Source organism: Equus quagga, chromosome 4, assembly GCF_021613505.1.
Source record: "Equus quagga isolate Etosha38 chromosome 4, UCLA_HA_Equagga_1.0, whole genome shotgun sequence".
NCBI lineage: Eukaryota > Metazoa > Chordata > Mammalia > Perissodactyla > Equidae > Equus > Equus quagga.
Genome location: NC_060270.1, coordinates 21,418,680 through 21,441,033, shown reverse-complemented (window position 1 = coordinate 21,441,033; position 22,354 = coordinate 21,418,680). Strand labels below are relative to the sequence as shown.

The 22,354-nt window shown below is 43.2% G+C and overlaps 1 protein-coding gene across 1 annotated transcript in view; it reads left to right on the top strand.

Annotated features, from left to right (window-relative positions):
• The window catches only part of FSTL1 (follistatin like 1), a 53,860-nt gene extending 38,194 nt beyond the window's left edge, over positions 1-15,666 (top strand). The window contains exons 6-11 of the mRNA XM_046658807.1: positions 611-741; positions 5,053-5,171; positions 6,521-6,633; positions 6,953-7,063; positions 9,198-9,274; positions 12,997-15,666. Coding sequence (XP_046514763.1) covers positions 611-741; positions 5,053-5,171; positions 6,521-6,633; positions 6,953-7,063; positions 9,198-9,274; positions 12,997-13,041 — 596 coding nt within the window. The 3' untranslated portion in view covers positions 13,042-15,666. The remainder of the gene's footprint in view (positions 1-610; positions 742-5,052; positions 5,172-6,520; positions 6,634-6,952; positions 7,064-9,197; positions 9,275-12,996) is intronic.
• Positions 15,667-22,354: the final 6,688 nt, after the last annotated feature.

Here is a 22,354-nt window from a genome sequence, read left to right as displayed (position 1 = left end):
AACTTTCACCCCACCTGTTGTTTCCATGTGGTTACAACAGCTGTCCAGAGCAGGGCTTCAGTGCACTTCCTTGGCCTTGTTTTCTGTTGTTTATAATAAAGGAAATGCACGCAGGGTAACATTTTAAGTGAGAGAAAGTTCTCATAGACCCAGTTGGTGAGAGAGGGAAGAGCTATAGAGAGAGAACCAGAAATCCAGCGGCATAAAGAATTGTAATGTTGTCATTTATTCATTTATGCTTTCAGCTCATCTTTGAGCCAAGAGAGTTGTTCTATCGATTGATGGCTTTCTTTTTCCTCAGCTTTCTAAAATTAATGAAAATGTCCTTTATTTTTCCGCTCTACTTCTTTCTCACCTAAGCAGCATAATCTCTCTGTTCAATATTCTCAGTCTTTATAAATTTTTTAGAGACGTGAGCTTGACTCCTGGGTTGGATGCTTTCCAGTGTATACCTGGGTCGACTCCTCTGGGATATTCCTGTTCCCTGGAGTGCTGTGAAAACTCAGTGAGATGATGCATGCAGAGCCCCAGGCACTCAGCCTCCCACGTAGGGAGTGCTGGTGATATTGGGTTCCTCACCACTCGGCTGACCTCTTCCCCTTTTCTGCAGTCGTTTGCTATCAGTCCAACCGCGATGAGCTCCGGCGTCGCATCATCCAGTGGCTGGAAGCGGAGATCATTCCAGATGGCTGGTTCTCGAAAGGCAGCAACTACAGTGAAATCCTAGACAAGTACTTTAAGGTAATCCTGAGTTGAAGTCAAAGACTGTTCAGCCCCAGCGAAGGGGCGATTTCTTTTCCCTTTGCCTGATCACGTCTCCCCAGAGCATGAGGAAATATAAACCTGCGTAGAGTCCCCAGTTGTTTCCTCATCGCAGATCATTCCATGGAGCTTTGATACAGTGATAGTTGCCTCCTGACCAGCTGGATCAGTGGGACTCCAGGAGTCAAGCCTTTGGGATCTAACACAAATTTAACTGCTCCCTTTGGGCAGTTAAAGCACAAAGAAAGGTCTTAGAGAGCCTGTCCTTGAAAAATATGTCCAGGCTCTATCCCCCAATCCCATATGACACCTTATAGAGCTGGCTGCTGATGCAAAATAGCTTCTGATCTCACCCAGACCCAGGCTGCTTCAGCCTCTTTCCCACCCCAGTTTGACATTGTCTAAGTCATTAACTTGACCATCCATGGGCTGCAGAGTTCTCTTCATCTGAGAAGAGTCAAGGGACTGGTACTTCATGGGTCCAGGATTCTTCATCAACCTAGATATTGCTGCCCTCATCGTATTTAGTTGAAGAGACAGCTTGTTCCAATTAGGGCCAGGAGAGATGCTGCTTTCAAAAAGGAAAATGAGAGAGGAAATAGAATTTAGCAATGAGTAGGGCTGCAATGGATAGAGATCTTTCAGAGAGCTAGAGAGACGTGTTAGAAGAAGCAGTTAAGGGTGCTCTTCCAGCTGATTGACAAGAACACAGACACACGCACATCGCACTCGGAGATAAACATACCACACCCAGAAGCACAGACACAGATACACCACATACAGAGATGTGCATGCCATACAGAGACACATCCTACACACAGACACACACATTCAGATACCCACCTTCCCACATAAGCACAAAAGCCCCCTTCGCTTACAGACACACTCCTCTGGGTAGATGCCTTCAGAAGGTCATCCCCAGATGTACATGCCCTCATGTGCCTCCAGGGCCTGCTGTCCCAGGGCCTAACCAGCCCAGACTCAGGAGCAACCCGAGATACATGAGGGACTTCTTGGCAGCTCAGAGGCCACCTAGTGTGGTCAACACCAACCTAGTCTGTGGATTCCTCTTTCTAACTGAACTTATGGACCCCACAGATGGAGAAATAATGGGTTGGATTGAAATACCTGGTCGTTTAAGACTTCGCTTGTGTTACTGTCTTTAGATAGAGGTTCCTCTCTTCTGTGACAGAAAGTAAATCTCTCTGGATGCCAATTGTTTGAGATGGAACCTGGAAGAGAAAGCTCAGCCCTTCTCACTCTGTCCCCTATCTCAGCCACTCCCATATTACAGAGCCCTTGGAGCAGGAGGTGATTCCTTATCTAGAGAAAAACACATCGTGTTACTGAGCTAGGAGAGTCAGACAGGAGCAGAAAGTAACTTAAAGAAAACGATTTTTCAAAAGCTGAGTAAGCAGCACCTGCCAGGTCTGTTGTGAGCAGTGACTTTGCAATGGGCGTTACGGCACAAGAGCCCTGGGGCCCAGAACACTCTTTCCAAGGGGCCTCTTGGGACCTTGTAACCATTTGTAGTGGCCCCTTCATGGCTGGCACCCTGCCTCAGGCATCACTGACAGCTCTTATTAATTTGATTCCCAAGTAGCTGGGCCCCACACCACCCTCAACACATCTCTACTTTCTCTGGCAGTAACTTAACTCTGCAGGCTCCTGTCTGAAAACCACCAGGCCGATTGAGAAGGTAGCTTTTCTCTGGGGCGTTCTCACTCTCAACCCAGACAGCTCAGTCATGACTGACAAACACAACGCTCGCTCTTCCCAAACACTCTGGCAGTGTTTTCTGAGAAAATAAGGGTTTTCACTATCTCCTTTTGATGAAAGTCAGAGTCCCATGTGGTGCCATCTTCAAAGGGAGACTCATTCCCACCAGGCAAACAGCTGCCCGTGGGTGAGAGAGCTGATATCTCAGACACTTTCTGAACCAGTGAACTGCCTTCCAGTCCAGCTGACATTCCTTATTTCAAAATTAGTTGAAAAGCAAATCTAATCAGAATTTGAATAAGACTAAAATCAGACTCTCACCTCACTTGGTGATTAGCCACGATTTCTTAGGTGAAAGCATAACAGAATGAAGAGGGGAGACCCAGGAAGAAAGAGCCTTTATGGCCATGTCACACATGCACCCTGAAGGCCAGGTGGCAGACTCCTGGTGGCCAGGGCTGAAATGCAGCACAGCCTTCTGACCTTCCTCACCCTGGTATCGTGTCCCTCGTCGCCCCAGCTGCTGTGTGTGTGAGCGCCTGGCCTTGCCCATCTCCTCTGAACAGTCTCCAAACTTGCAGTAAGCCCCAAATATGGGTTTTATAACATAATCTTCCTGCCTTTCCGTAACTCTATGGTTACATAGAAGAAAGGGGTTCTCAAGTATACAGCTGGGAGATGCAGGCATGCAGAGGACTGCCTTTGTAACTGGGTGGCTGAACAGAGGCCCAGTGAATTGGGTTGGTTCATGGTCTAAGATCATGACCTCCCAGGCAGGCCCCGTCAGCATTCCAGGCTGTTTCTGGGACAGGGACCAGACCTCTGTTTTCCAGTGGATTCCACCTACAGATCTGGCCTGGGGAGGCCCAGCTGGGCCCTCATGAAAGGAGAGTACAGGCAGGCTGGCACCTCCTCTCAGCTTCAGGCCTGGATTCTGGTCCCACTGAACGTGAAGTGTGAGCCCTCAGTACTGCCTTTTGAGAGCTGCTTGGGTCCCAGGTACCCACTGGTGCCCTCTGGGTCTGCAGCCCATGCTGGACTGTTCCCCTCCTTGCACTCGCTGTCATCAAGCCTTGATGGTATTGGGGTCCATGAGGGTTGCTCTGGTCTGTCCAGCACTTAGAACATTTGGACTCAAGAAAGACCTGTGCTACTAAGAGTGGCACCTGGCCAGCCATATTTCATTTCTTTCCATTAACTAATGAAGACCTCACAAGGTGAACACTTAGGGAAGTTTCCTTAGGGTGAATGTTGAGTGACTAGGGAGCATCTGAGACCTGTTCCTAGGGATTAGGACAAGAATGATAAGTAGGTACTGAGCAAGGGCCTGCATAGTTGTTTTATACATACCTGTTATTATGCATGCCAATGAAAGATTTACAACCTTAGAGTGGAATACATGTGACACATGACAGTCATGGAAGGAGAGTCAATGGCTGTATCTTTCCCTGCTCCTTGGAAACCTGTACAGACTTTTATTCCAGAACCCCTTACACCATCTGGGAAGCCACCTTGAAAGTAACATTGGGCTGCTGATTATTTCCCAGGGCAGTGGTAAGAGGCAGCATAGGGGAAGAATTTTGAGAAAATTTTTTTTCCATTGGAACTATTTAGGAGAACAGCAATGTCCAACTTGGAATTTGATCTGAGCCTTAAAATTGATACCTCCCTCCTGTAGCTAGGGCCTGGGCATCTTGAATGGTCCCAGATAGCTTAGGTCTCTGTTTAGCATCCTGCCAAAGGGGGGTCAATTCCTGAGCTCGCTATACTCTTGCTCATGCTCAGGATATCAGCTGGGTTGTGAGGACAGCCTACGCCAGATAATCAAGCACCTGTGCACACATCTACAGTAGGGCCCACAGCACAGGGCAGAGGGTTGGGGGGCTTTGTACCACCTCTGCCTGCAGTTAGCAATGTGGGGCCTTTGTCTTTGACTTCTCCCCACTGTGGTTGTTTAGAGGTACCTGTGAAAGTTAAGCACTTAGGGCAGGTCAGGGAGGCTGGAAATCAAGCAGCAAGAAATGGCCCTGTGGCTCCCATAGTGAGCTCTGAGGGTCGCCTCATCCTTCCCAAGCAGCTTGTTAGAAATACGCATCGTGGGCTCTGCTGCTGAGATTCTGATGCACAACTTTGTTGTTACGTGTTCTTTAGGGTTTGAGAACGTGGTGTGGTGGCTGACCTGGACCCAGAGGTAACGTCAAGAATGTCTGCAGGGCATGTCAGGGATGGAGCTCCAGAGTGCTCTCGAGCACCCCAGGCTTCTCAAGCACCCCAGGCTGCTTGGGCCACGTGGGCCTGTGTTCAGGCTGCCCCCCCAAGCAGGGTCTGGGTTTCAAAGGCCCTCCATGGCCTCCATCCAGGCACTTTCATCTCTCCTCTTGGAGTGTAGGTGCTCCTCTGGGTGCCCCAGGGCTTCGAGCCTGGTTGCTGTAACTCTCTGAGGCCAGTCCAGGGCAGGTTTGGAACATGTCAAGAAGAAGATGAACCAGAGAAGGGCCAAGCCAAATGGGGGAATGATGGAACCCGAGTTCTACAAAACTTTCATGAAAGATTTCTTCATTTGCTTTCTAGAACTTTGATAATGGTGACTCTCACTTGGACTCCAGCGAATTCCTGAAATTTGTGGAGCAGAATGAAACTGCCATCAACATCACCACCTATGCAGACCAGGAGAACAACAAGCTGCTTAGGTGAATGGAGGGAGGGGTCAGGGAGGGGTCCACCAGGGGAAGGCTGGATAGGAGACGGGATGTGAGCCCCCTCCTACCTGCAGAGGAGCCACCAGTGTCAATGTGAAGTAAAAATTAAAATAGGAATTCTGTCCTGGTCCATTCTGTGAACATTATTCACTAATTATATATTAAGCACCACTGATATCTGATCAGGCAGTTATTGTTTTTGGCCACAATTTGCAAGGAATAGAAGAAGGTAATTTTAAAATAAATTATCAAGGTTGCATCTGAGCAAAGTTGTTTCTGAGTGTTGTGGGTGATGTTTTAATGGTTAATTTTCTGAAGGAATGACTTTATTATTTAGCTGTGGGTCTAAAATAGCTTTAGTTCTGATTTTAAAGATAATCAGTGCTATTTCACGTAGAGAACCCTAATGTTACAAATGTGAGCACGTCTCTCTCCTTTTCTGTATTATTCCAGAGTAAATATTAATAAAAATTAACCGCTAAGAAACTTCTGGTGTGGTTGCAGTACATCAGTAAGAATTAAAAACAGGAATGACACTTCTTTCATTCAAAAGTACAAAGCATGAAGCCCAGATTCTAGAAGGATTCTTTCTTAATAATAGTCTATTACCTTAAAGTATAATATCTGCAAATCCTTCATATTTTGATAACCTGAAATTACGTAGTATTTTATAAGTTCACTGTTTGATCCTCATAACATCCGAGTGAAGGAGGGCTCCTTGTCCTCATTTTACAGTTGAGAAAACAGCTTTAGAGCAGTTGAATAACCAGCTCAAGGCTATTTGAATAGGGAGTGATTGAGCCAGGGCCCGAATCCAGGCCAAGGGGAGAGTGAGGGAGCTGGCGTTCTAGAAAATTTTTCTGAAAGATCTCTTTCTAGAACGGTGATAGTGGTGATGCTTGCTTCAACTCCGTGTTCTTTCAGATCACACATTCCTTTCATATCATCTGTTCCTATCTCTTCTGTTTTAATTTTCTATGCTGGTTAACTTGATGCTTATACCATGGGGAAAAGCAATGGCTAGTAGAAGGTGTGCCAGTAGTGAAACATTTGTCAATCAACGTGGACAAAACCATCTAGGAAACTTTAGTCATCTTGGGAGGAACATTTGAACAGCCTGAGTGATCTGACATCCAGTATAAGAAGCCAAGGGCTGGATGCTTAATAGGAGTCAGGATGGATAATGGTTGTGGGAAGTCAGTGTAGAAACTTTCTCCATTAATAGTCACCTTCTTGGCCTCCTCTGAGGCCCCAGGTGTATGTGATCCTGATGCTTCTTTCCTTTCCTCAGGAGTGAAGCTGAGGTCTTACTGACATGTTTCTCCTGTGTTTTGTTTCAGAGGACTCTGTGTTGATGCTCTCATTGAACTGTCTGATGAAAATGCTGACTGGAAACTCAGCTTCCAAGAGTTCCTCAAGTGTCTCAATCCATCCTTTAACCCTCCAGAGAAGAGTATGTTAACCTAAGAAAGAGGGAATTGTAGGGAGTGGGGGCATTTTGAGGGACCGAGATAGAGAGGATTGGTGAAACTCTCCAGAGATTTCTAAGAAAATTCCCTTCCACAATTCTACACTGGGCCCCAGCCTTTCATCTCCATGTTGAGGTTCAGGTCCAAAAGTCCTTGGGTTGATGGTGGCATTTGCCCAGATATATTGCCTCTGGGGGACAGGCAGGTCTTGTCTAGGAAAAGGGTAATGTGCATAGACTATAGCCAAGATGTCCTGTTCCACCATCACCCTAAACTGTTGCCCCTTTTTTCTGGTCCCAACAGAGTGTGCTCTGGAGGATGAAACATATGCGGATGGAGCTGAGACCGAGGTGGACTGTAACCGCTGTGTGTGTGCCTGCGGAAACTGGGTCTGCACAGCCATGACCTGTGACGGTGAGCTGAGCCTCAGGCAGAAAGAAAGAACAGGGAGAGAGCTTCCGTCATGAAATCACCATGAGAGAAGTCAGGGTAGGGATGATGGAGAAGAGTGCAGGGCTGGGAGCAAGTGACAGACTCAGACCTGTAATCTCGGAGCTCCCAGGGGGCAGCATTGAGGGCAAAACACTTATGCTCAATGCATTAATTTCGAAAATCACTCCAGAGGCTTGGAACAAGAGAGGTTCAAGACCCAAGACAAGATCAAATGTTGATATGAGATTGAAATAGTAACAATAATAATGAAAGCAAACACTTGTTTAGTGAGAACTATGTGCCAGGCACTCTTCTAAGAACTTTTCATAGTAACTCACTTAACCCTTACAACAGCTTAGGAAGTCCTCTGTGTAAAAAACTGAGGTGTTTGGAAGACAAAACAACTCCTCCTTGCCATCTATACTCAGCAGAAAAAGGAAAAATATTCATAGACCCTCTTTGAATTAACAGATTTGGATAATCCTAAAAAAAAGAGATAGTTGAGACATGAGCAGGTAGGCTTGGGGAGACAGAGATGCCAGAAAGGGGGGCCAGTGCAGAAACCAAAGAGTATGTTGGAACCACTAGAGTCCAGCATCTCTACACTGCCCAGCCTGCCTCAACCAGGAAGCGTCCTATACTCATCTTCCCAAAACTCCCTGCAGTAGCTCTCCACACCTAACTGCTCCTGGTCTGGCAAGTAAAGGTAGCCGTCCATTTCTAAGACACAGGCAGTTGGTGAACAGCTGGTTTACAGAATAAGTATGGTCATCTGGATAATGAGCCCCATCACATGCATCAGACAGAATCCAAATGATCACCCCCGTGGCACAATGCCCATTTCCACAGCCCCACTGGACAGCTCATCCACCCTCCTGGGATGGCCCAGGTTCAGAGCCCTACATGGGTATAAAGAGCATTCTAGATGGTGGTGCCACAGGGGCCTGAGCGCATCTTGGTGTGGCCCATGGATATGAGAGGACATTGTAGAGGTGGCATTCCAAGGCATTTTCAGGTCAGTACCTGAAAGTTAGTCTGGTCTTAGATCACAAATCCCAATGGGGCAAAGAAGGGCCATCGAGATGTGAAGCCAAGTGGAGCCAGAGCTGAGGAAAACTGCTGTGAGGGGCAGATTGATGCTGAAGCCGGAAGGTGGGCTGAGCAGGGTTTCCTAAAAACAAATTTTCTTTCTCTCTTTTTTTTTTTTTTTTTTTGAGGAAGATTAGCGCTGAGTTAACTACTGCCAATCCTCCTCTTTTTGCTGAGGAAGCCTGGCCCTGAGCTAACATCCATGCCCATCTTCCTCTACTTTATACGTGGGACGCCTACCACAGCATGGCATGCCAAGTGGTGCCATGTCCGCACCTGGGATCCGAACCGGTGAACCCCGGGCCACCGAGAAGTGGAACGTGCGAACTTAACAGCTGCGCCACCGGGCCAGCCCCCTAACAACAAATTTTCTATGCTCAATAAACATGCAGATTCCATCCCAAATCTACTGAATCAGAATCCACAAAAGAGCAGCTTGGGAACCTATGTTTTTAAGATGTATAGTAGGATTTTTTTTTTTTTTTATCACTGTGCAAGTTTGGGAAACATTGCTGCAGTGGTTATCAACCCTAGCTGCACCTGAAACCACCCAGAGAGCACTTACAAAATCCTAGTGCCCAGGTTCCACCTCACAACAATTAAATCAGAATCTCTGATGGTGGAATCTAAGCAATTGTATTTTCAAACGTTCTCCAGGACACATTGAAGGCATGTGAATGGTTGAGGGTCACTGCCCCAGAGGAACTTCTGGAGTCAGGATCCAGATTGTCTCCATAGCTTTTTCTGCAGGGCCAGCTCCTGGCAGGGATATGCTGGAGCAGTGGAAGGGGCCACTAGGAACAGAGGCCAGAGAAGAGTGGAGGTAGATTGCTTTGTTTACAGTATGTTACTTTGGAGGTGTCAGTGGCTCTAGGACACTTCATATTCAGAGAAATGTGGGTAATTCACTTCTCCTTCCATGAGTTAAATGGGAGATGAAATTGAGAGCCTAAAAAGTAGATATTGGTGGGATCCCTAACTGGCTTCTTTTAGCCACCACTGCTCTAAGTCTTGGTTCTTCTTGCAGGAAAGAATCAGAAGGGGACCCAGACCCAGACAGAGGAGGAGATGACCAGATATGTCCAGGAGTTCCAGAAGCACCAGGTGAGTTACAGCCTCCATGCTGGTTCAGGTATTGCTGTCACCATCAGGCCCTTCCACCACTCAGATACTGCCTAATGCCCCAGGAGACGAAGGAGACGCACTCTGTTCAATACAGAAGGTCCTGAATGATACACCTATAGTATCAAACTGTGCTATAGACAGTTCCCTGATGGAGTCCTTGCACGGCCAGCAGGTTCCAGCAGATGTAGATTACAACTTGGTAAATTGCTTTGTAAGTAAGAATCTTCCAGGTGGTGATTTGCAAATAGGATGGAAGTGGTTTGCAAATGAGCATGGTCTAAAGAAGTGTTACTATTTCTTGTCAGTGTCCAGACTTAAAGACTGTGAGCTCCTTGAGGACAGGCTCTATGGCTTGCTCACCATTGTACCTGTGCATTTAGCACAGGGCCTGGTATATAGTTGGCTCTCAGTGAGCATGAAATTAGTGGATTTGGATCACAACAGAAAGGATTTAAGTTAAATGCCAAGCTGGCTAGAACACAGCCTGGGATTGACAAACACAGCGAACTTAGAGGTTCTGCTTCCTGGAGACTTGAGAAGATAACAAATAAGAATTCTGTTCAGAGGGCCGGCCCTGTGGCCGAGTGGTTAAGTTCACGTGCTCCGCTTCCGCGGCCCAGGGTGGTTTCGCTGGTTCGGATCCTGGGCATGGACATGGCACCGCTCATTAGGCCATGTTGAGGTGGCATCCCACATGCCACAACTAGAAGGACCCCCAACTAGAATATACAACTATGTACTAGGGGGATTTGGGGAGAAAAAGCAGAAAAAAAAAAGAATTCTGTTCAGGTTCTATGTCATTAAGTTGAAGGCCTTCTTGGGGAAAAGCTGCTTAGCAGAATAGTGATCTACTGACATATCTGCTCAGGGCCTGGAGAGAAAACATGGATATGCTGGACCCCTGGGCCTGTCTTTCCACTAGTTTGCCAGGTAGTCTTAACAAACAGTGTTGCACCTTAGATCACCTGTCTGTAGACTGGATCTGGTAATTGTGGCAAAGGATGAAATCTTCTTCTGCCCTTTTACATCCTTCTGGCTGGTCTAAGAATTAAATTGACATGAGACAGAATAACAGGAGAAAATCAAACAAGTTTAATAACATGAATACATGGAAGAAACCCAGGAAAACTGAGTAACTCACCAAAATGGCTGAAGCCACCCCCTTAAATACCATCTTCATCTAAAGACAAAGGAGGATGTTGGGGATAGTGGTTTGGGACTTCATAGGGGAGGAAGGCAATTCACATGGAGATAGAAAAGCAGTGTTTGGTAAAACGAATGTTTGCCAAACAAATTGCCTTGCAAAGACAATGAGACATGGAGAGGACTTTGATCAAATGGGCTTGCTAGGTTCCTCCCTGTCTACCATACCTAGTTCATATCATGCTATAGTTATCTATGGTATTAGCTCCTTTCTGGAATAGGCCTTCTATCTTAAATTCTGTTAGGCAGTTAGGGAGAAGGTCAAAGTTTCTTCCTGAGTCTTGTTCTTAAAAATAAGCCAAAGAGACACATTTTGGGGTAACAAATTCTGCTCCCCTACGCAATACAAGCCATTGGTTTTCTGACATATGTTTTTAAGGAATATAATGGTCACAAGAACTGCTAAACTATTGAGATGAAATATTTGACTTGAAAATAAAGAATTAACTATTAATAATTGCTCATATTTATTGATGGTTTTTATATGCATTTTTTCATCATTGTCACTGATAGTGTAGAAACATTATGTCAGTCTTCTAAACAAAAGCAGAAGCTCCTAGCCTTTTGGTTTTTTGTATTTCACCAGCCTTGAGTCTCCAGATGAGTATAGCCCCATTAAAGAAAAAAGAACTTAATAGGAATTCCTTTCATCTAGGGTGGAGAAATGATCAGAGTAGAAAGTGGGGAGTGAACTATAATAGCTAACATTTTTAAGCGTCTCTGTTTTGTGTGAGTTCCCTTAGAAGCAGATGCTAGGGCAAGGACTCAAGTACAAATAGTTTATTAGGGAGGCAATCCCAGGAAACACCAGAAGGGGAGTTGGGAAGTGAGCCCAGGAAGAGAAGGAAGCAGTAAAGAGTGTATAACCAGACAAGTTACCACTGTAGAAAAGTGGAGCTTAGTCCTGTTATGAAACTCTGGGAACAGAGTTACCATGCCCGAGGGGGAAGGGAGCTGTGCTATTCCTACACGAACTCCTGTCGCCCATTGGCTGAGAGCTGCCACCAGAAAACATGAATTCCCTGGCTTTTCTGGCCTGCCAACATGTGTGGGCAGAGCAGGCTCCAGCAGCCAGAGAAAGCCTCAGGCTAAGAGATGCAGGTGCTGGCAGTTAGAAGCCATGCCAGTGCACTGAAACGTTAAAGACAAGGGGCCGTGGATGAGGCACCAACAGTATCTGTTAGATGCCAGGTGCTGTTGTTGTTTTTTATTTCCTATTTAATTTTTTTATTGAGATGTAATTCACATACCATAAAACTCACCCTTTTAAAGTGTACAATCCAGTGGTTTTTAGTATATTCATAAGGTTGTCAACCATCACCACTAATTCCAGATCATTTTCATCATCCCCAAAAGAAACCCCATACCCATTAGAAGTTACTCTACATTCTTTTTGCCCTCAGCCTCTGACAACCACTAATTTACTTTCTAATTCTATGGATTTCCCTATGCTGGACACACATAAATGGAATCATAGAATATATGGCGTTTTCTGTCTGACTTCTTTGGCATAATGTTTTCAAGGTTTATCCTTGTGGCATGAATCAGTACTGCATTCCTTCTTAGGGCTAAATAGCGTTCCGTGGTGTGGATAGACTACGTTTTTGTATCCATTCATCAGTTGATGGATGTTTAGGTTGCTTCCACTTTTTGGCTATGATGAATAATGCTGCTGTGAACATTCTTGTACAAGTTTTTTGTGTGGACATATGTTTTCACTTCTCTTGGGTATATACCTAGGAGTGGAAGTGCTGGATCACATGGTAAGTGTGTTTAATCTTTTGAGGAACTGCCAGACTATTTTCCAAAGTGGCTGTACCATTTTATATCCTCACCAGCAGTGTTCCACAAACTCACCAACATTTGTCATTGTCCATTATTTTACCATCCTAGTTGGTGTGAAGTGGCATCTCATTGCACTTTGGATTTGTGTTTCCCTAATGATAATGGTGTTGACATCTTCTCATGTGCTTATTGGCATAAGTGAGAATGTCTTCTTTGGAGATCTGCTACTGTTGCAAGAGGTGGTACTTTATTACCCTCATTGTGTAATTGAAGACGTGGAGGCACTGAAGATTTCAGAATATGCCCAAAGTTCCCCAGAAAGTAGCAGTGCCATGATTCAAGATCAGGCAGTCTGCCTCCAGAGCCTGTTGGTCTTAATGCTTGTCTGGACTTGGATTCAGAACATCTTGTAGCACTTCCATTTAGTATCCTTTTCTTCATCTTTAAAATAGGGATAATAATGTCTGGCCTGATTATTTCATAGGAGTTCAAATGGGGTCAGCTCTTAATTCAGTGACAGCCCCTACATGACTATGTCATGAAAAAGACGTGATCCTTGCCCTCAAGTTGTTTGTCATCCGTGGAGAGACAGACAAGTAAACAGAACTAAAATTCAGCATAAGCACGTATATGTCAATGCTATATAAAGACTAGATAAATGCCAACCATTTTTTTTTATATTTCATAATGCTTATTTCTCTTGCTTCTCAAAGGAAACAGCTGAAAAGACCAAGAGAGTGAGCACCAAAGAGATCTGACGAGACGGCATCTGGAACGGTGTCCAGAACCCGGCACCTCCTCTTCCACTTCAGCGCTGAGTCCAGTATACGCAAGTGTCTGCTACAACCGCCAAATCACCAGTATTTGCTTGTATAGCAACGAGTTTTATTTTGTCTATTTGTTTTGCAATAAAGGCAATGAGGGTGGCTGGCTAGGAGGGGAAGGGCCATAGCCTTCATTTCTAGGAGTGCTTTGAGAGAAACTGTGCAAATGGTGCTCAGGGGCTGGAGGCAAGTAAGGAAACTGCATCAGGGTTGGCAAAGGAGCGGACCCAGATCTAAACCACTTCTGAGTCTCCCACAGCTATAACCATGCTGCAGGGAGTGCAAGCAATGCCAGAGAGAGCCTAGCGCGCTGTCCTAGAGAGGAGGGGTTTGGGAAGCTCATTGGAGAAGAACGCATTCTGTTTCCAGCTCTTCCTGTTGCCATCAGCATAACAGACCTCCAGCATCTGTGCTTCTCCTCATGGCCCCAACCACTGCCTCTAGTTACACAGCCATCCTGCTAGTTACCCAGTGTCCCTCAGACCTGACGGAGTTTCTGGGAGAGTGCACCCAAATGATGCAGATACTTGTCTACTTTGAGCCCCTTAGATACCTAACCAAATTTTTAAAATACTTTTTACCAAAGGTGCTATTTTTCTGTAAAACTTTTTTTGGCAAGTTGACTTCATTCTTCAATTATTATCATTGTATTATTGTTGTTGTTTTTTAATATTTTATTTTCTTGACTAGAAATTAAGCTTTTGTAATTATTTTTCAGTAGTCCTACCATTTCAGAGGTGGGCGAGTTTGGAGTTCTTCCAGACTCCCTCAACCCTGTCACATACTAGATGCAGCCCAGAGTTTGCCCCCTGGCTTCCAGTGGGTCAGCAGTCTGCCAAAGGAGCAGCCAGTGCCTCAGACAGAAGCCAAGGGAAGAACGAGCATCTCCACACAAAGCTTTCAAGATCCAGAAAGCTAATTTGTTTTCATTTATCCTGATAAGTTCATGCAAATCAGTATTCCAAAGGATGGAGACAAGTACAGCTAAGCAAGGCTTAGATATCCAAGCCTATCAAGATGCTCATTGATCCACCACTAAGAGAGTGACTTTGGCCCTGTCTCTCCTATTTCTGGGCCTCAGTTTCCTCAGTGAGCAGGTAGGAATGCATTAACCTTTCAATTTGATAGATAATCAATTCTGCGATTCTGATGATCAGTCCAAGAAGATAGGCTCCTGTGATTTTCCCTGTCCTTAGGATAAATGAAACCTTGTTGTTAGAACAAGAAGAGTCAGACAGTCAAAAACGAGACGACCAAATCTGACCTCAGGCTGAATGGCCCCACAGCCTGTGCTCTGATGTAGAGCCCTCTCAGGTGAAGCCTGCCCAGGAAGAGAGTGGGAAAGAGAACCACTCCACCTTGTCTTCACGTTTGCATTTCATATTTAACCTTGGAAACAAATGCCTTTCCCTTTAGAAATGAGGACAAAAGAAAGTTTCACATCTCAAGAGGGGGAATAATGGAAATTGAATCTTACAACTGTGATTGGGAAGAAGTCAGTTGTTCCTGTGTCTTTTGTGATTATTAACCCCACTCAATACCATGTTTAAGATGCATTTGGAATAACAAAGGTTAGAAACTTGATGTAAGATCTCATTTTCAGAAAGCAGATTACAGACCACCAGAGGGAAATTATGTGTGGGTTGTGCTGCACAGGCAACTCTGAGAAGGTTGTGCTGAAAATGGAATTCCTTCTAAGCAAGTTTCCTTGTTCTCCTTGGAAAGGAGGACATGCCACTTTGTTTAGAATTCTGAGCTTTTATATATCATCCCACTTCAAAGCTCTCTTCGAACCCACTTGTGCAGCCCGAAATGCACCTCCCTGTCCAAGTGTTTCGGACAACCCCCAATAGCATGCTTTGATCAGGTTTTGCCAGTCCTTGGACAGTAAGGAAAAGAGGGCAGAAGTACCAGCCTGTTTAAAGCAAGAAGCCAGAGTGTCTCCTCACCAGTTACATTGAGGACAGTGATTGCCATCCTTACCCTGCAACATTGGATTCTTGAGAGCAAATCTGCATTCCTCCTGTCAATAGGGAAGCTGCTGTCTGCACCATAGAATCACGTGATCTGATGACCATTCACAGAAAGCTGCTAACTAGCCTAGTTTGGGGAGTCTTGCATAGAGCTTTGCATGGAGCAAATAAATAAGATTAAATCAGGTTCAGTTCCTCCAGCTCTAAAAGCACAGGGCTTAGACTGCAAGCTTCCTTGGGCTTTCTCTGTGTGTATATGGTTTTGTAAACATATTACAGCATCTGTTGAGATTCAGTGTCCATGGAAACCTTCTCACATGCCATGACTCTGGACTCCATCACTGTTTTTGGAAAGCAGGGCTCCTCCACCTGCTAATAAACCCATGTGGACCAGTCTGAATGTCTTTCCTTTACACTTATGTTTTAGACTATTTCGAAAAGCAATTTGAGCAGGTTTCTGTTGCCTCTGTTTGTGAAATGTATTTGTATTTAGTAGGCTTCCATATTGCATTTAACTTGTTTTTGTAACTCCTGATTTTCCTTTTTTTTTTTTGGATACTATTGATAAATAAAGAAATTAAAATAATAGTTGTGTTAGTTTCCTTCCCCCCAGTTAAGGCCAAATAAAGTTGTGAGAACATTAACCATTTACCTCGTAAAAGTGGCTTTGGGTTTCAGGAGCCTTCAAAGAGGCCTGAAGAGTTTCTCTTAATACAATCTCGGGACTGCAGCTGGGAGGGAAAGTTTACTCAGGGACTGATAGAAGAAGTTTATTTAAAAGAATCATGGGGGCCAATCCAGTGGCATAGTGGTTAAGTTCACGCACTCCACTTAGGCGCCCCAGGGTTCGCCAGTTGGGATCCCAGGTGCAGACCTGGCACCTCTTGTCAAGCCACGCTGTGGCGGCATCCCAAATAAAATAGAGGAAAATTGGCACAGATGTTAGCTCAGTGACGATCTTCCTTGAGCAAAAAGGGGAAGACTGGCAACAGATGTTAGCTCAGGGCCAATCTTCCTCACCAAAACAAACATTTTTTTAAAAAATAAATAAAAGAATCATGGATAGTGGGTCTAGGAATGAGAAATCAAGGAGCATTCCTGTACTGGGAAGAGGTTAAACGAAAACACTCCTGAAGCCCCGTGGATCTTAGAGACTGGAGCAGCATCGGGTGTGGCTGGCTGCACGTAAACCTGTATAAGAAGCCAAATAAACCGGGGAAAGTGGCACAGGGAGCATGCCAAGGTCTGGTTGGATAACTTTAATGGCTTTTACCTGATACACACGTATCCCATAGGGATAAACATTCCAAGTGGACTGAATGTTGACTGGTCAACACCCTCTGTTCCACTCCATCTTGGAGACATGACTGGTATTTGCTTTCTACCTCCCTGTCCAAGTGATTCTTTTTTTTTTTTTTTTTTTCTGCTTTATCTCCCCAAACCGCCCCGTACACAGTTGTATATCTTAGTTGCAGGTCCTTCTAGTTGTGGGATGTGGGACGCTGCCTCAACGTGGCCTGATGAGCAGTGCCATGTCCACACCCAGGATCCAAACCCTGGGTCGCCGCAGCAGAGCACGTGAACTTAACCACTCGGCCACGGCCCCCGCAAGTGATTCTTATAGGTATCATGCACTTCCCACCCCCAATAATTCTGTCTTTCAAAAGAGAGGATTATAATTGATGAGGTTTAAGTTTTCTTAATTTTAGTCATAAGTGTAGAAGTCTCACTTCTCTAAAATTAGAGCCAGGTCACCTTGATTGGATTTGGGGTATTATTCAAATGCGAATCAAATGTTAAAAGGCTATCTCTGGTTATGTTATTGCTACAGATTACTGATCTCATTAATCACAAATTGATTTGTCAAATTTTCTTTCTCAGAAGGGAATCTGAAACCCAATTTGAAGGGTACCTTGTCCACAACCACTTTTAAATACTGGCTGGCCCCTCCCAACCTTCTACCATGCTCTGGGAGCAATTTTATTGCTATCACAGTATGTATGTGTTCAGAAAGTGAAAAGGAATTAAAATAGCCTGAAAGAAGCATAATTCAGAAGGTAAGTTTACTATAATCAAAATGTAATATTATGAATTGTGCAAATTAGTACAAATTACTTTGATTAGCTTTAGTTTTGGAGCACCTGTGTCAAGTTCCTATTAGTCCTCTTGAATTATTTCTGAAATAAGGAGAGTGAGAGAGGGGGAGAAAAGAGTATGAATGAGTAAATAGAATGTAAGCAGGTGCCTCAGAGCCCTAGAGTAAATCTAGCATGGATGTGGGACATGAAGAGAGTAAACCCTGGACTACTGATGCTGAGGGCTATTTCACAATGTAACCTGCCTGAATGAGAGGGTCCTCCTGTCAATAGGAGTTCATTTTTTAAAATTATTTAACACATTTCTTATTGGAAAAGTAAGATATGCAGATGGTAAGAAAAAATCCAAATTATATAAAAAAAATACAGTGAAAAAATTCGTCCTCTTAGAAGGTATGTACATTTATAAAGTTGCTTCTAATTGCCAATTGTTCGAAGAGGTTGCACCATTTACGTTCACACCAAAAATACATAAATGGAGCATGTCTATTTCCCTACATTTTTGCAAGGGCTGTGTCTTCAAACTTTTGGGCCTCTGATAGGCCCCCAAAAATGGAAACTCGTGTTCTTTTTGAATTATTTACTTTATTATTCCTTCTGTGAGATTGAGCATCTTTCCATGAATTATTGATTCTTGTCCTTTTCTTTGACTCTCTTTGCTCATATTCCTATTGATTGTTGGCTTTTTCTTCTTGGTTTGTGATAGTTCTTCATATATTGTTATTAACCCTTTGTCACGAAGGTGGCAAGACCTAGCAGTAGTAGATAAGTTAGAGGCTGTTTCAGGAATGAGGTGAGAAATAATGGTGATTTGAATTAAGATAATGGCAGTGGGGATTAACAGAAGGTCAAGGAGGTAACACGAACTGGAGTTGGCTATTGACTGGCTATAGGAGTTAAGGAGGAGAGAAAACAGTCAAGAATGACTCCAAGGTTCCAGCTTGGACAATCTGGTAGATAGTGGTGCCATTTCCTGAGATTGGTAAGAGAGCAGGAGAAGTTACTTGGCTGGGGAAGGGAGGAAAGAAGAGATGATGAATTTGCTTTTGCACAGGTTGAATCTGAGTTGCTCTAAGACATCTAAATGGAGATTTCTTGTGAGCAGTTGGATAGAAAGTTTCGAGAAGAGATCTAGGCTGGAGATAGAGATCCAGGAATAGACAGCATAGAGATAGTGTATGCTTCCTTTGTGTAGAAAAGATGGTCAAGTTTAGAAAGAAAGAAAAACGTTGAATTGAGAGAGTTCATCATAAAGAAAGAGAACCCTTTTGAGAAACTCTGGATGTGTGTATTTCTCCTTCTTCATGGCATCATTAACAAAAAGTGTACACAGTTAGAAAAATGGTACAATGGGTTGGATTTATATATGAGAGCATAGCATGTAGACAATTCAGATGCAAAATCATACTGTGGATTATATTGAGAGGTCAAAATTGACAAGGAAAAAGAACTTATTTTTTTGCTACTTTTTCTTTTAATTTGAGTTCATAATAGTTTACATCATTGTGAAATTTCAATTGTACATTATTTCTTGTCTGTCACTACATAAGTGTTCCCTTCACCCCCTGTGCCCACCCTCCAACCCCTTCCCCTGGTAACCACTGAACTGTTTTTTTGTCCATGTGCTTGTTTATATTCCACATGTGAGTGAAATCATCTGGTGTTTGTCTTTCTCGGTCTGGCTTATTTCACCAAGCATAATTCCCTCCAGGTCCATCCATTGTTGTTGCAAATGGGATGATTTTGTCTTTTTTTATGGCTGAGTAGTATTCCATTGTATATATATACCACATCTTCTTTATCCAATCGTCTGTCAGTGGGCACTTGGATTGTTTCCATGTCTTGGCTATTGTGAATAATGCTGCAATGAACATAGGGGTACATATGTTACTTTGGATTGTTGATTTCAAGTTGTTTGGATAGATACTCAGTAGTGGGATAGCTGGGTCATGTGGTAGTTCTATTTTTAGTTTTTTAAGGAGTCTTCATACTGTTTCCCACAGCGGCTGCACCAGTTTGCATTCCCACCAGCAGTATATGAGGGTTCTCTTTTCTCCACACCCTCTGCAACATTTGTTATTTTTAGTCTTAGTGATTATAGCCATTTGAACAGGTGTAAGGTGGTATCTTAGCGTAGTTTTGATTTGCATTTCCCTGATGATTAGTGATGTTGAACATCTTTTCATGTGTTTATTGGCCATCTGTATATCTTCTTTGGAAAAATGTCTGTTCATATCCTCTGCCCATTTTTTGATCAGGCTATTTGTTTTTTTGTTGTTCAGTTGTGTGACTTCCTTATATATTAAGGAGATTAACCCCTTGTTGGATATATGATTTGCAAATATTTTGTCCCAATTGGTGGGTTGTCTTTTTGTTTTGATCCTAATTTCTTTTCCTTGCAGAAGCTCTTTAGTCTAATGAATTCCCACTTGTTTATTTTTTCTTTTGTTTCCCTTGTCTGAGAAGACATGGTCTTCAAAAAGATCCTTTTAAGTTTGATGTCAGAGAGTGTTCTATCTATATTATCTTCCAGGAGTTTTATGGTTTCAGGACTTATCTTCAAGTCTCTGATCCATTTTGAGATTATTTTTGTGTATGGCATGAGATAATGGTCTACTTTCATTCTTTTGCATGTGACTGTCCAATTTTCCAACACCATTTATTGAAGAGACTATCTTTTCTCCAGTGTATGTTCTTGGCACCTTTGTTGAAGATTAGCTGTCCGTATATGTGTGGTTTTATTTCTGGGCTTTCACTTCCAGTCCATTGATCTGTGTGTCTGTTTTTGTACCAGTACCATGCTGTTTTTTATATTGAACCTGAAGTGAGTTCGCTCACCCATTGCACAGCAAGCCAATCTCTGACACTGGGTATAGTGGAAGAAAGTAGGAATTTTATTATTGCACAGCACTGAGCAAGGAGAAAGGGCAGCCAACGCTGAAATCCCAAACTCCCCGAAAAGCTAAAAGGAAGTGTTTTTATTTGGGGTTTTAGGTAGGGGAGGGGGAGCATATGGTCTTGCTGGTCAGAGCTTTCCCACCAGCCTGTCTTTGGCCTTGAGACTACTTGCAGAGAGGAGGGAGCCCATGACCTTGCTGGTCAGCAGCTTTCCCACCAGCCTGTGTCTCTTTGCAGGAAGGAGATAGTGAATCCAGGTGCTTGTCCTTGGCAGTATCTGTCTCCATGGAGGATAGCGGATTCTGGAGCCAGGAAGCCAGGGAGTAAGCAGGGAATGAGTGTTTTTGTTTTAACTCCATATATGCTGGGTTTAATGTAGGGAAACTGACATCAGGGTTGGTATCATTTTGATCACTATGGCTTGTAGTACATTTGAAGTCAGGGATTGTGATGCCTCAAGCTTTGTTCTTTTTTCTCAGTATTGCTGTAGCAATTCGGGGTCTTTGGTTGCCCCATATAAATTTTAGGAGTCTTTGTTCTATTTCCATGAAGAATGTCATTGGGATTCTGATTGGGATTGCATTTAATCTGTAGATTGCTTTGGGTGGTATGGACATTTTAACTATATTTATTCTTCTAATTCATGTGCATGGAATCTCTTTCCATCTCTTTATGTCATTATCTATTTCTTTCAGTAATGTCTTAAAGTTTTCATTATATAAGTCCTTCACCTCCTTAGTTAAATTTACTCCTAGGTACTTTATTATTTTTGTTGCGATTGTAAATGGAATTGTATTCTTGAGTTCTCTTTCTGTAAGTTCGTTATTAGAGTACAGAAATGCAACTGATTTTTGTAAGTTGATTTGGTACCATGTAACTTTACTATAGTTGTTGATTATTTCTAATAGTTTTCCAATGGATTCTTTAGGGTTTTCTATATATAAGATCATGTCGTCTGCAAACAGTGAGACTTTCACTTCTTCACTTGCTATTTGGATTCCTTTTCTTCCTTTCTCTTGCCTAATTGCTCTGCCTAAAACCTCCAGTACTATGTTGAATAAGAGTGGTGAGAGTGGGCATCCTTGTCTTGTTCCTGTTCTCAGAGGGATGGTGTTCAGTTTTTGCCCATTGAGTATGATGTTGGCTGTGGGTTTGTCATATATGACCTTTATTATGTTGAGGTAATTTCCTTCTATCCCCATTTTGTTCAGTTTTTATCATAAATGGCTGTTGGATCTTGTCAGATGCTTTCTCTGCATCTATTGAGGTGATCATGTGGTTTTTATTCCTCAGTTTGTTGATGTGGTGTATCACATTGATTTGCAGATGTTGAACCATCTGTGTGTCCCTAGTGTGAATCCCACTTGATCATGATGTATGATCTTTTTGATGTATTGCTGAATTTGGCTTGCCAATATTTTGTTGAGGATTTTTGCATCTATGTTCATCAGTGATATTGGCCTGTAGTTTTCCTTTTTTGTGTTGTCCTTGTCAGGCTCTGGTATCAGAGTGATGTTGGCCTCGTAGAATGTGTTAGGAAGTGTTCCATCGTCCCTAATTTTTTGGAATAGCTTGAGAAGGATAGATATTAAATCCTCTCTGAGAATTTGGTAGATTTCCCCAGGGAAGCCGTCTGGTGATGGGCTTTTATTCTTTGGGATGCTTTTGATTACTGTTTCAATCTCTTTACTTGTGATCAGTCTGTTCAGATTATCTGTTTCTTCTTGAATCAGCTTTGGGAGGTTGTAAGAGTCTAAGAATTTATCCATTTCCTCTAGCTTGTCTATTTTGTTGGCATATGTTTTTCGCAGTATTCTCTTATAATCTGTTGTATTCTGTGGTATCCATTGTTATTTCTCCTCTTTCATTTCTAATTCTATTTATCTGAACCTTCTCTCTTTTTTTCTTCGTAAGTCTGGCTAGGGGTTTGCCAATTTTATTTATCTTCTTAAAGAACCAGCTCTTTGTTTCATTGATCCTTTCTACTGCCTTTTTTTGTTTCAGTAGCATTTATTTCTGCTCTGATTTTTATTATTTCTCTCCTTCTGCTGACTTTGGGCTTTGTTTGTTCTTCTTTGCCTAATTCAGTTAGGTGTAGTTTGAGATTGCTTATTTGGGATTTTTCTTGTTTGTTAAGGTTGGATTTATATATAAGAGCATAGCGTGTAGATAATTCAGATGGAAAATCATACTGTGGATTATATTGAGAGGTCAATACTGACAAGGAAAAAAAAACTTTCTTAAATAAACTGAGAAGGAACCACCATGCACATATGGAAT